Below are 15,200 nucleotides of genomic sequence, written 5' to 3' on the forward strand. Positions count from 1 at the left end.
TCAGTTTAATAACACTTCTGAAATATAATATTAGATTATATAATAATTAGGCTAATATATATATTTAGGCTAATTATTTCACAAATCTAAAAATGTTATATACGCCTGGACATTGTGTTTAATCTGTGGCCACATGTTTGGTCATGTAAATTTGCCTGAAACAACAGGGTGTCCGTGGCCCTTCAGCTGGCTCTTATGGTGACAAATACAAGCTGTTTGCGTTGGTCTGGCGTTTACAAGTGTTCTGTAGTAATTTTGACATATATTTATACATTTTAGCGCTCATATGAAACCTTTATTTTCCCCACAGTGCACACTATGTTCAACCCGAGATTTCTGCGCCAGCTTTGGTCTGTTCTGCCGCAGGGAGAAAAGCCGCACGACTCTCCACCGCTCCGTCGCTCGGAAACATCAGCCGCTCAGTGATCTGCGCTCGTCCATGTGAGAACTGATGTATTCTATGTGTTAAATTAACTGCTGCTCCTTTGAGTTCCTCCTTCTTTCAGGTAAAACCTCGCTGTGTGATCTAAAAGTGCGCATTTAGTCAAAACTGTGTGGTTAGTCAGCTTATGATGAATGAGCCAATTTTCTCTGATTAATCGCATGAGTTAACGAGTCAACTTTGACAGCCTTCGTAATAACTCATGGTCCTTTTAATATTGTAACATTGGTTTTCACAAAATTTACTTTTAAATCAGCCGTCAAAACTAGAGCTCTGAATAAAGCTGGGCTACCCAGCTTTTCTTTCTCATAATTAGTCAATTCTGTTTCCTCTCCTGAAGGTGTATTGTTAAAGCTGACCTTTGTGAGGAAACAAAAAAAAACAGACCTCCACATACCGTTTTATTTTAATTATTAAACATTTTATCTTTAAAACAAAAGAGCCGTGAGGGCCACTATATGACGCTTTGGACGCTTCGGGATGAGAGCTGATTTAGGGATATAAGCGGCTTCACTTTTGTCTCTGAAAAAGCTGATCTAAAGCTGTGCCAAAAAGTGGTCAAATAATAATGCATGTGAATAAATAATAAGGATTTGTGAAAGCTAGGAAGGAGTTTGAAAGGTCAAAATACACATTTCCTTAATTCAGTTTGAAAATTGGGCACCCCAGCTTTAACATAAAGTGCAGTCATAATTTGATATTTTCAATTTAAACATACCTCCAATCTTTGCATTGTAAGCCACACCTACACCACAGATCGAGTTGTTGGCCACTGCTGCCACTTCACCTGCACAACGTGTTCCATGTCTGCAGAAAAACGGGGAAAATTACATTGGAGGAACAAGGATCAACATACATCATTTATACGATGCCCTCCCTGACCATGTCCTTGTAGAGAGATGTGAGTACCCATAAGAAAATGGAGCTAGTGTGTTTTGGGTCAGTCTGCTGAAGGAGGCAAAACAAACTCGGTCGGACAGCTTCTTGGCTTTGACTCTTTTAAACAAATCTAAACTCCCATTTGTCCAAAGAAAACAGCAAGTCAATGAGAGAAGGCCACAGTATATCAACCCATGACCCAGTAGAGTTAGTAACTCTGAATTACCTTAAGTCAAGGGGAAAAGTGGAAAAGAGACGCACTACTATCACAGTGGAGAACAGTGAATTGAATTTGCCTTTTTACAAAGGCTCTTTGATTAACTCCCTGTAGGAAGTAAGATGTAGCTCTAGGCACAGCAAGCTGGGGATCATGAGGTAAGGATGTAAAGAGGGCTGATCATCTCATTCAAATCAGGTGCATTTCTGTGGTCTGCCGGAGAGATATGCAGACCACCATAATACCATTCAATGCACAGCATAATCCCCACTGAACTGCAGCCATTCCTACACAGGAATGCTGGATGTGGATATAACGTGGACAATCTATTAGAAGTGTTTACAATCGCTTCCAGTAGGGAATTTTGGACACAAAAAGGGGAAAAAAAAGAATAAATAAATACCAGTAATTTACAATATGCACAACGCAATTATATTAAAGACATTATCTATGTTTATAAAATTACTCTCCTCCAGTGTTGGGTAGTGTTACTTTTAAAAGTAACTTGAGTTACCACGTCACTGCCCTGGAAAACTAACGTGTTAAGTTACTGCGCTACTTTGTTATAAAATTAATGCGTTTTACCGCTTTACCAAAGAGCCAAGCGCTTGGTGGTGCCGCGGCTCTCTCTACTCTGCGGCTGGGATAAACCTGGCTCTGGGACTGCGGTGAGGAGATGAGCCCTAACCTACCAGCTAACAACGTTACCAGCTAACAACGTTACCAGCTAACGACGTTACCAGCTAACGACGTTACCAGCTAACGTTAGCTGGTAACGCGTTACCAGCTATGCTTTCCCCTCACTGACACATAGATTACAAATGTTTTTAGTTGTCATTAATGTTTTATATAGGATAAAAACTCATTGTACACAGTAAAAGCTATCGCCATTAAAGCCTGGCTCTTGATTATCAGATGAAACCACATCCAGTCATTGGCAGGATTTTCCACAGTGTTTTATCTTTACAGTCCTCAAAGTGTTGACGTTGGAGCCAAATGTCCCAATGTGTTTGTGATTCAGGAGGCGATAACAGCGTTCAGGTGTCTAAGGTGGTATGTAGGGCATGTACAGACAAACACCAACAGTTCAATGCAACCATTTTCAGATCTGTCCTTGACACATTCTTACAGTCACTGACATTATAGTCACTGACAAAAGAAAACAACGGCTGTGAGTCTGCGACTGGGGTGAAAAATGCACTTGTCAAATTGATTATAAAACATCTCATCTCACTGCATATCATCGGGTATTTGGTAATGAGTGATGAAAGACATTCTCAGCTTTCATTCACTGTTTTAAAGCAGTAAAACTTTTTTTTTTTTTTTTTTTTTTTTTAAATGGACCCATGAATTAAGCATTTAACTTCAATAATGGACAGTTTGTTACTGCCATTTATGTGGATGCCATAACCATTGGTCCAATAATTAGGCCAAAAACAAATAGTTTGATATCACATGGATCAAAGCTGTGATCTGGACTCAAGGCAGAGTGTCACAAGTCAAAATAAAACAATGAGAAAACAGTGAGGATACCATGTGAACATTTGCAGTTAAATGTATCAGTGCACAGAACAAAGAGCTGTTCACACAGAGCTTTGTTCAATCAGTTGTTAACAAGTCAACCACAGAATAATGATTACAGCTGTAACATCTGCCTGCCACAAAGGCATATTCCTTCAGACAGGAGTTTAACATGGAAGCCTTGTTATAGCTCATTTTATGTAAAACGGATGCCCACAATAAACACATGATTTGTATGCAAATTCAATGGCTTTGTCACAGGTTGTGACAGAGTCATTCCTTTATGCCTTTCCCAATTATCAGAAGTGTTTTCATGAGCACATTCATGCCTAAGCATGGACACTTAAATATGATAAATGTTTCATCAGTCAAAACAAAACTAAAGAGAAGCAGACAGTAACTTATCACAGGCGTTATCCAAGATACTAATACCACACAAACTGCCAGATGACAGGTTCTGCGTTCATCATGAGCAGCACAGGTATTGATTTTGTAATTTCACCATTTCATTTAGCAAGTGAGACATACCATATACATATACACTGAATAAATCTAGAATCTTAGGGCAGATAATGGTCAAAAGTTACATGAAACAAGGAATAATCTTTTAGTTTAAAATGTTGGCAGAGAAAGCCCCACAGTGCTCTGGAGGCACAGAGTTTATCTGCGGGTAAAGCAGCGGGTGACTGCGGCGCTCAGGCTAGAAGCATGTTCAGTATTCATACCCACAGCTGGCAGAACCATTATCAAATGTTCTAAATCTTAACTGCCTCCTACTGGAAACTTTCAAAATATATGCTATTGTCATCCAGAGATTCAGGGTGCATCTGTGGACAGGGAAAAGATGGCAAAGTATTTAACTCTCTCCAGGTCTCTATGGTTATTATCTTGCAATTCAGCTCAGGATATACAGTAAATTGTTCCACATTTGTATCTGTTCAAACATGTAGAACATTTAGCCTGAGCCTGATGCAAAGTATAACTCAGGCTTTTTTATGTTTTCATATTCATTTCTTGGCATCTTAAGTATTAAACCAGTGACGCATTGGCAAAGACTTTAGAAGTGTTATTGTTGCCATTGCACCGGACAAAGGTAACATTTTGCAATGACAAGTAAAGGATATATATTATATCCATGACGTATTGAAAGAGCTATTGTTGGATTAACGCATTGGGCAATGAAAGGTGTGGTGGCAGGGGTTGCCAAGCAATGCTATGGCTATGTTGAATTTGGAAATGGCTTTTGTTGAATGTCTGTAGATCACATCTTACACAAATATGCAGGTGAATGAACACATTGCTACAGAGCCATCCTCACTGCTGCACGTTCCAGAGAAAAGAAAGGCATCTTTATGGAGGTAACAGACTTTGGCTTCAAGGGGGGAACAGACACTCCAGTTTCTACATGGCTGCCTACAGGTTGTTGACTTATGCATCTATTCCAGCTCACTGTAGCAGGGGACATACTTTCCTACACCTCAGAGAGCGGGGAGGTGAGAGATAAGAGCCGAGGTGAGCAAGGGCAGCAAAACTGTATCAGGGCAGCAAAATCTTGCTTAACGATTTAGTGGTTGTGCTGAAACCCTTGGAAATAATTATGTTGTATTGCATAAGTGGCTGTCTTAAGTTTCATTATAATGTGCCTCGACAGTTAGCAAACACAAGCACATGTATGCTGTCTCACAGAGGTAAGATTGTTTAGTGTGGAGCTGTAAAAAGCAAACCATTAGCGTCTGAGATCATTACCTGTTGTCGTTGAGCTGCGTGTAACGAGGCTGTGGGTCTGGGTCTGCATCGTTCACGTCATAACTGGCATCTGCGTCCTAAAAAATAAATATCCATTTGAAGGCTACTACCAAGTGCTGCAATATAAAACATGAACCTGTAAATAAACGGCAGCAGTAATCACAAATCAACAGAATAATAAGGACTGCAACGATTACTTAAGGTACTCGACTAGTCAGTGATAATTTTTCTGATTAGTCGACTATTATTTCGATTGTACAATGAGATTTAACCTTATCAACCAAATAAAGGTTGAAATACGAGTAGTGAAGGCTTCAAAATGCAATACTTTTTTATAGCTGACAAGTCACGATTAGTTAATTGTTGCAGCTTTAAACATAATAAAAACCTATACCACTTACATAGTTCTGCATTAAATCAGGGTGGTTCTTCTCTATGCCATCATCCAGAATAGACACAACCACTCCTCGGCCTGTGAAGCCCTGCTCCCACGCTCCTTTGGCATTCAAGTCAAGATGATCTTTGTTTTGCTGCACAGGGATGAAGATTGCACATAACTTAAATGGGCTATGTGAAAAAAACATGTTATGTTATTTCTACCCATTTTAACTATACTATACTGTTGACAATTTGGCCATCCGCTCTGACTGCCTCTATGATTTGGTGCGTTGTGTTCCCTATGGTTACAAGTTATAACTGTTGGCAGAGATGGGCACACTGGCCGTTTAGTGCTGACTCTGCCATGTCACTCACACACATGCTCCCATCTGCCCGTGTGTCCCAACAGCACCTCCGCCGCCGACTCGGCAGTGAATGATGTGGGAGTGCATGGACAGGATGAGCAGAGGTGAACAGAAATAGGCTATTTGTAATTTATTTCAAAAATAATTAACACATTACAATTAATGTAATCTTTAAAAAATGTTTTTAAAATAGTTGGCATTGAGTGCCATGCATGGAACGTGCTGCTGAACAGTGTGAACGAGCAAGACGCTGGGTTGCATCATAACTATAATACTATGAGAGACTCTTGAACGATTATAAGAATGTGCTTATAACTAAACAGTGTCTTAATTTGAGATGATTCAAGCTTTTATATAGTCTCTACAATAATTACTTTTCAAAGACGATACAGCTCCACAAGGAAAACAGGAGTCAACAATTCATTTTCTATTTGAATGCAATCCTAAAACTATCTGAAAAAGCCACTAAAGAGTATATCAGTGCTTTAAAATCCTAATTTTAATACCAGATGCGGGCTATTAGCATGTGTCCATCACAAACACCCGCCCACTCCAGCCTGTGGCCAGACAGGTTCACTCGTAGGAGAAACAGACATAAGAAAGCCTCCAGCAGAGACACAAGGTGCAACATTTCTCTCTGTAAATTCATATTACAGTGCATTGTCTGAACGCTTGTGAATCAGCCAAAAACGGAAAACAGAAGATTATGTGTATATGCACCAATCTCTAATCTAAAAGCTTTAGCCTAAAATACAGAGGCTCCAATTGTCACAGCTCTCATATCATCTTATCTTCCTTTTAAAAAAGGCCATTATATCCCTTTATGATGGAATTTCACAATGATCCTACCTATTTAAGATTTAAAAAAAATGTTCTTTGGGGTGTTGGCCAGTGCAAAGAAAACTATTGTGCATCCATGGTAACAGGATGGAAACTTCTCTTTTTTAGTTTTTACCCTTTAAACTGAAAAGCAAATATGATTTATTACAAAACAATAAGAAAAAAAGTACATCTAGTATATAAGGTAGCTCTGAAGTCTTATTATATTAATGGGTACTGAGCCTACTTTTATCTATGGGCTTTTGATGCCACTAACTACTCTGCCACCAGGGAAAGGAAGCTGCCATTCTGAGCAGCCAGTGATGCAAGCCTGTTTTGCATCAGCGTGATCTCCTGCCGCCTAAAGCGCTCTCTCTCTAATTGAAGGAAGCGAGCGGAGAAACTGGAAAATTCTCAGGGGCTGTTACGGCTGCTCTAAACAGGCCGTGTGTATCAGTGTCTTTCCCTCAAGTCAAATGTGGCATCAATCATCTGAAAACGAGAGCACTTCTCAAGCACTCCTCCTGTACTTTTACACATTGTTACTGTGCCGCAAAGCTTTCCAGCAAGTGAAGCTGAAATGCCAATGATTTGAATTTAGAAAGACATCAAAGAGTGTCTATCCATCTTTGTATTGTTGCATCAATGCACGCTCTCCAAAAATTGTATTCAGTAAGCCAGACAAAGACCTGCACTACACACAAAGCCTTTATAAAGAATTCTGACTGCTTTTATATCAAAGGGCATTACAGAAATAAATAACATTACAATGATTAAACTCCTGTTTATTCTATCCACAGTCCTTGACCTACCAGATACCACTGGTCAACAAACTTTGGGTCCGTAGGGTCAGTGTAGACGTCTCTTTTTTTCCTGCGTTTGACGACTTGTTGCTCAGCCCAAGAGACCTGCAAAAGACCAAACAAATAAGGATCGTTGAAAAGACAAATTATACATTTGAAAATGACTGTCATAGAAAAGTGTGACAAAATACATTGTCATTCATAGTAATACTGCTATGGTATTAAATATGGCATGAATTCATCTTGGTCTAGAGCTTGACATCTTCAAATGAAATAACATGCATTTGCTGTTATGTCCAGAACATTTATCTTGTCAGGCATTTGAATATCCAACATTTATGATAGTTTGCATATCATTCCACTACTGTGGTTCTTAATTAGAAAAATACTTTGGTACCTTTTTATTGTTATATTGAACAGAGATAACATTGATCTGGCTATTGAGGTCAGCATGTCAAATGAATTAAAGAGATCCAGCATCTCAGAGAAACGATAGTGGGCCAGGTGAGATTAGAGGCACAGTGGGCCTCTCGCTAATGAGAGCACATGAATGAATAACAGAACAGCTTGAGACAAATTAAATTTCTGCATTGGACTATAATGGGATGCACAAGAACCTATTATGGTTATGTTGTAACATGGGGATTCAAGCAAAAACAGTCTGAGGAAACTAACAAATTCTACTGAAGAGCGAGGATGGATGCATGGAATATAAACGTGGAAAATAAGCTCGTCTCTCTCTGCAGTCTTCACACCTCAGTCTTGCTATAGCACAAAAATGCTGGGGTGGATGAGAAAGTAAAAATATGTCAGAAAAGAGAAGGCAGAAAACTGCCTGCTGCAAGGACAAGGTGGCTGATGTGAAGGACAAGACAAATGCAGTGCACCTTTTCCCTCACAGATCACAAGAGGCACATCTTTTCATGGACAAAGAAATTGGAGTTTCAAACTGTTACAACTTATTTGTCCTGGTTCAAGGAAAATACTTATCCAGGACAAAGCTTGGTCTAGGTTTAGTCTTTTTCCAACAGCCCAGTGCCAATTTTACTTTGTTGATGATATTTTAAAAGTCAGTTATATTTTGTGGTGCTACTTGATGTGAGAAGTTTGAACAACACTTATAAAAGTCAAACATTTAAAGCCAACATTCTAAGTGGGATTAATAGGTCGGCGCTCACGTTACATCTCTGGGAATTCACCCGGGCTAACTAGGTGACAGCTTTCACACAATGAAAAATCTACACCGTAGGAACGAAACCCCAGAGGCCGTGAGCACAGTAAGCAGATGTCAAACAGCTATCACCGCCAGCGACATGTGATGAATCGTCTCTGGACTTCTGTTACTGTTGCCAAGACGGCACTGAGCACATGGTCATTCTCAGAGGTTGCTCCGTGGCTTTGAGAGTGGAAAAGAATATGTTAGCCGTCGCTTCCTGCGAGGAGATCATGGTTTAATAGCTTTGCTCAAGGCAGAAAATCTTCACCCCAAATAAGCAGTCGCATTGTGTCCATATTCATTTTGCATTTGTATTGCTAAATATTTAGAAAAAACGTTGTTACTTTACTGACTAGTGAGACATACATTCCATACATTTTAATCTCAGTATTGCCATGTTAAATAATAAATATTGGCTTTTTTTTTTTTGCACCACCAAATCCTCGGAAAAAAGGAGACTAGCCCTCTCAAGTGGAGGAATTCAAGTATCTCAAGTCTTGTTCACGAGCGTGAGAAGAATGGAACAAGAGATTGACGGTAGTTAAAATCGGAATGTTACCAGTCAATCACTGCTCACTGCAGAGCAGGCTCACTGCAGAGCAGGCTCACTGCAGAGCAGGCTCACTGCAGAGCAGTGTCCTTAGACAAATATCCCAAGCTCCCCTGTCCTTAGACCCTCCTTCTCGGCTAGGATTAAACTGCATCTATGGCCATGGGCTTTGGGTAATGAATGGTAAAGGAGGGACGTCTATCGGCTGGCCTGGGAACGACTCGGGATCCCCAGAGGGAGTGTCTGAGGTGATGAAGTCACCCCGGCCCCGGATAAGCAGAAGAAAATGAATGGATAGATGTTTGCTGCATCTCTTCACAAGCCTCTGACACTTGGATGTTATAAGGCTGTCAGCTAGTTTATATTTTAATTATAAAGTTCTAACTGAATTTAATCACTTTAAATGTAGATGAAATGGTACCATCAGCATCAGTACATACATCAACGCAAGTATAGATGTTGATCAATGATTTATCAGTGGAGACTTGTGAGCAGAGAGATAAATAAAACCAGTCTCCCTTGACATTATTGCTACATCTAATTAGTCTGAGGCAGAACTGGGAAATTGACAGGACAGTTAAGAGAGTGGGATGCAGTCGCCTGGGCTCTTCTTCCAGTCAGACTTTGATATTTGCTTTCTGATTAAACAAAATGGCAGTATTGACTAAAAAGCCGCTCTATACTCTGAGAGACAAGGAATTAGTTGTATGCAGGGCCAGAGTTGGACTTCATTAGTTTTCATCATGTGATTTTCAAACAGAGAAACAAATCATCCTATTTTCTCGGGCTGCCCCCAGGGACAATCTTCCATTTGCCAATCTTCTCTCTATTCATGTGCATTTTGCATTTATAAGTTAAATCTGTTATCAGGACCCAAGTGAAATGCACGTTTCTGTTAATAAAGGGTGGCTCATGATTTCTGACTCAAAAGAAATAGGTTTTTACTTTTTATATTGCTTACCAATTATTTAAGTCAGCTTGGGATAAGTGCAATGAAGATTCAGGTCTCCCTTTTTTAAAAAATTGTTTGTTGCAAATACTACACAAAGGCCTTGAATAGTGCTGCTCGTGGCTGAATGGATAGCACATATGCCTGCAGTGTGGGGCAGCACCGTGAGTTCAAATCTGGCGTTCAACAATTTGCTGCATGTCATTCCCCAGTCTGATTCCAGTTTGACGCTGCACTGTCGAATAAAGCCTACGGGTAAAACATTTTTTTTTAAACAAAAAGGTGTTATATACGCTATATCATATAAACGGGGCCAAATGCGACGTTTCATGAACTGTTTTAGAATGATTCGACTTGTAATCGACAGGGACACCCAACTTTAGTCAAGTCACAGGAGTTGCATCATGTGAGCACCATTCATTTTTACACTTTCAAAACAAAGCAAGTTCTGCGCTTTCTCTCGAGTCAGTCAACAGAAGCAGTATGCTGTATTTGTGAGCCAAAGTCGTTTTGTTCAGACCAAGTTGATTTCAGTATTTGGCAGTAAAAAGCATTTCCACTTCCCTGATGCTGTCTGAATGTAGCAGGCTACTGAAATATTTTAAAAGTCTTGAAACGGAGCCCAGATACTGACAAACTGCAGTATTGTCATAAAAGAAATCAGATTTTTCCCTGATAATCTGACATAAAGCTGTTCCTTTGTCTCTATCTAGAGCAGTCTCTTATATGAAACATCTGTATCTAAATAACATTATATTTAATTTTCTGATAGTGAATACCATCTTATCATATCATCATATCATTCTGATATTTAGCTCATTTATTTCCTATAATACATTTAGAAATATGTACAGAAAAAAAAACAATAATGAGGCGACAGAAGAACAAGAAAAAGACCAAAGGTACAGAAAAATGCAAAGGTACGAGGTGTGGCGCACAGAGATAGCCTCGGCCTTTGAGTCTTCAGTGGAGCCCATTAGCAGGGCTCTGCTAGCTGCATGACCACTGATCTGGCACTGGCCCAAGTCCCTTTGCCGGTAATTAGACACTTTTCAAAGAGAATTTTGTAGAGCCTTTTGTTCTCCTCCAATAGTTTAGGGCTGTGCCAATGGGATTATGAAATGGTCCTGTTGGATATAGTTTAAGCTCGGCTGTGCAAAGATGTAACCACAAAATCAATAATTTATCTCCCACTGAAACATTTTGATTACAAAATTGATGTCATCTCAAAGGAGTAAACAGGAGACATTAACATATGACTGTGCCAAAACCTCTCTACAATCAGTTGCTTTAAACCTGTCCAAACAGAAAAGATCGTTACACTCCACTTTCCCAGAGGTGCTGGGGGAGAAAAGGAATTCAACAACAGGAAATGGTGCTGCTGTGGCAAAGAGGAAATCCCTGAGAGGTGGTGGGCCATTTGCAGCACAAAAATGGAACACAACAGAGGATTTTAAATACTGTGGTGTTGCACACCTGTGGTGAGTTGCCAAACAGTGACCAATGGGAGACATGTTTAAACGTAAACCTTTGATTTGTACAGAGTGAACCTGCTCTGCAGTGAGCAGTGAACCAGCTCTGCAGTGAGCAGTGAACCAGCTCTGCAGTGAGCAGTGAGCCTGCTCTGCAGTGAGCAGTGAGCCTGCTCTGCAGTGAGCCTGCTCTGCAGTGAGCAGTGAACCTGCTCTGCAGTGAGCAGTGAGCCTGCTCTGCAGTGAGCAGTGAGCCTGCTCTGCAGTGAGCAGTGAGCCTGCTCTGCAGTGAGCCTGCTCTGCAGTGAGCAGTGAACCTGCTCTGCAGTGAGCAGTGAGCCTGCTCTGCAGTGAGCAGTGAGCCTGCTCTGCAGTGAGCCTGCTCTGCAGTGAGCAGTGAGCAGTGAACCTGCTCTGCAGTGAGCAGTGAGCAGTGAACCTGCTCTGCAGTGAGCAGGGAGAAACCTCTGAATAACCTCATGCGTCTCTGTGTCATTAATGTGTACCTAATGTAAGGGTAAAGTGTGTATGAGCCAGATGCACATAAGCCATCGTTTCCAATTAATGAAAACGTGTTGCCCAATAACTTTCTCCTCCATGTTTCATGTCCCCATAGCAGATCTCGTTTTGCCTATAAGGTCTAAAAACCTAAAATGTAACATAAAAGGACTGCTTGAATATAAAATCAGATAAATCAATGGAAGCATTATCTTCTTCTTGGGTAAGGTTAAATAGTTCTAGGTAAAAGTTGCTTAAAGGACTAAAATCAACTTGGATAACAATACATAAGAAACACGCTTGAGATTAATCAGAGGCATTTGAATTTGTTGAACTTTATAATAAAAAGAGGACTTGCAGAATATGGGTGTTCTTATGGTGACACTAAATTTGGTCAAACAGTATTGATATTGTGGGCTGATGTATCTATACTTCACCAAAAGTATTTTGAAACAGCTTTACTTCAGTTTTATTTATTCTAGATCCTCATTAGCCATTACCGCAGCCATAACCATTCTTTCTGGGGGCCAAAGAGCTAAAATGTTGTGCAGATGGTGGTTTAACAAAGAAATGCAGTTAAAAAGTATTTGGTTCTTTTAAAAAAAAATAGTGATATTTGGCAGATGATCACAGGTTCAAACTCATAATTACAGTTTCACTCAGATTTTTACAGAGAAACAAGTAATGCAACATTTATAAAACGAAAAACTCCCACAGTCATTTGCAGCTTCATCACCACAGTCTAATTATTATTTTCACACAGCCATTTCTGCATTTATGGGGGAAATTATGTGTTGGGACTAGTTTTAGGTGAAAAAAGGGTTGTGAAAAGTGCTCAGTCTTTCTACTGCTCACCGCTCCTTCCTTTTTGCTATGAATGTTAATTTCACACCCTTTCCCTCGTTCTTTCCAGTGGGACTAAGGCAGACTGATTTTTAAACTACCTTAAAACTCTTTTGAAAATGCCAAGGAAGGAGAAATGTGAAAAATCAATTCAGATCAGTCAGAAGAGAATAATAGTTTTTAGCTCCTTGGGGTGTATGGCTTGAATCGACATCTACAGGGAAACACTCCGACAAATTCAGACAAAGAGTTAATGAACAGTGAAGAAGCCCGTTGTATTTGAAACTGTATGTTCATTATAAATCCATGGAGAGCGCATGTGATCGGATTGGGGTAAAACATTTTCAATTCCCAGTCATACACACTATCTTCATTCAACATGCTTATCTTACCGTGGGATCTTTTTCTAAGAGGACTTGTGTCTCTCTGTGCTCAGATAGGGATCTCTTCACCACTCTGCGATGCCGGAAGTTATAGTAATCTCCAAAGACCTGAAACAAAAAATTAAGAGTTGAATTGGTCAATTTTTCAGCTTCATGGGGTCATGGATCGTGATTAAGGTTCTAGTATTGCACAAAACATAATTGGACTATAACATTGACTACAAAAAAAAAAAAAAATATCCCCCAGTAAACTCATTTAAATTACAATGCAAGTTCACAAAATTTTTACTAATTAGTTTTTCTTTTTTCGCATTTCCAAAGCAATGACGCAACACTTACATTTTTCAACACATTTCCCCACCTCTAGACAGAAACATGAGTGCGTCAAACCACGCAGCTGACCAACTACTCACACATGCACAACTCAGTCATATAAATAATAGATTCGAGTCTATATACTGTAAATATACTGTATTATTCAGCCTTGTGCGTCTCAAGCAGAGGTTCCATTACAAATTCACTACAGACAGAGACACTACTTGGGAAGGGATTGGATTACTGGATCTATAAATGACCTTTGAACTTGCAGTTGAGAAGAGCAGAGTAGAAGCGCATGACTTTTGACACCATTAACTGGGTTCATATTAAGGGTTTGATGAAATAATAACTAGAAACAAACGCCAAACATCTCACTAACACGACAGGGAAACCCATGGAAAAGTCGGCGGTGACGAAATGAGTCTTAATGCTTCTTACAAGCAAAAATGACTTATGCATGGGATAGTGTAACATGCGAGTGGATGAAAAGTGCATTTTATTGCATCAGTGGTTCAGAGGACACGTTGTGCAGAAAATAATTAATTCATGTATTTTCATTGATTATTTCAGTTTCATTCATGCAGATAAGGCTTGAAGTACTTAAAAAATGCCCAGACACCCCCAAACATGTTTCTCAGGCTTTTTATAGAGATTTAATCACTTTAAAAAGCAATAAAAAACATGGAAATTAAAAAAACAATGCTAGTAATATTAACATTTATACCCCTATAGGCCTATAATTGTTCCTGTACAGCGCATGAGAGTATATGGTTGACCACGTGCACTTCCAGTAAAGCTGGGGGAAACACGGGTAATGGTTGGATAAAAGATAATTTAGACTTTTCATTTGCAGCTCAGTTTGAAACTCCTAAAACAGCTGGACTAGAACGTAACCGAATATCCAGATATGGAATCATAATGTTCGTAAAAAGAGGTTGACACATTTGAAGACAAGGCACTGCTACGTATACAGCGATATTCTCCCACCAATAGAGGCACAACTCTAACGGGCAAATTCCCACCCAGATGACAAAAGTTTGCTGCTCACAAAGACAGCGGACAATAGAGAGGCTGTAACTGAGGGAAGACACGCTTCTCAGTGACGTACAAGTAAAAAACACAGACATCCGAAAGGCATTAGTAGTTCTGATGAACCCCTTATCAACAAAGGAATTTAAAGCAGGTAGTGGGTCCATTGTGTGAGAGAAAAGAGCTCATGAACTTCCAAAGATCAAAGAGTGGTGTCATCTTTAAGGTGGTCTAACGGTGTCTGACAGAACAAAACCCTAAGGGACAATTGAACCAATGTTACATAGAGTCTACATGAAACTCAACTTTTTTTTGTGTACAATTATTAACAAAACCACCTGTAAGATGGAGAAAAGTCTCCCACAAGAACATTTAAACCACTCAGTTGGCACAAACCTATGCCCCCACATTAACCCACCGCCTTAAACAGCGGATTCTTATACTTTATTAACCACTCAGAATCTTTACTTCCATCTGCAGTGCAGTTTGTGTGGGATTTAACCATTCTCTATTGGAAGGAAAGGCAATTAAAACTAGACATTCTATGGGAAAATGCAGAAACACAGGCAGACCATCACTGATGTGATAAGCTGCATCTGATAACAGACTCAAATGCAGCTTGGCGAATGGGCACACATTAATCCATCACTTCATTAGAATGCATGAGCCCCACGGTGGGAAATGACTGTTTGCCTCCTGCCTGCCCATCACATTTACCTTGTGGGAAAAGCACTTATCAAAATGCCGGTTGGCTGATCTTCAGGGGCTGTTG

General features: G+C 39.9%; 1 protein-coding gene across 1 annotated transcript in view; it reads right to left on the minus strand.

Annotated features, from left to right (window-relative positions):
* furina (furin (paired basic amino acid cleaving enzyme) a) overlaps positions 1-15,200 on the minus strand; it is a 55,123-nt gene that overhangs the window by 15,986 nt on the left and 23,937 nt on the right. Inside the window, exons 3-7 of the mRNA XM_072465705.1 lie at positions 13,091-13,189; positions 7,180-7,275; positions 5,207-5,335; positions 4,806-4,882; positions 1,161-1,249 (exon numbers count right to left, since the gene is read on the minus strand). Of these exons, the coding sequence (XP_072321806.1) occupies positions 1,161-1,249; positions 4,806-4,882; positions 5,207-5,335; positions 7,180-7,275; positions 13,091-13,189 (490 nt within the window). The remainder of the gene's footprint in view (positions 1-1,160; positions 1,250-4,805; positions 4,883-5,206; positions 5,336-7,179; positions 7,276-13,090; positions 13,190-15,200) is intronic.

The sequence above is a fragment of the Eucyclogobius newberryi genome, unplaced genomic scaffold (genome assembly GCF_026437365.1).
Source record: "Eucyclogobius newberryi isolate DKJ021-1_F unplaced genomic scaffold, fEucNew1.0.hap1 SCAF_5, whole genome shotgun sequence".
Lineage (NCBI taxonomy): Eukaryota > Metazoa > Chordata > Actinopteri > Gobiiformes > Gobiidae > Eucyclogobius > Eucyclogobius newberryi.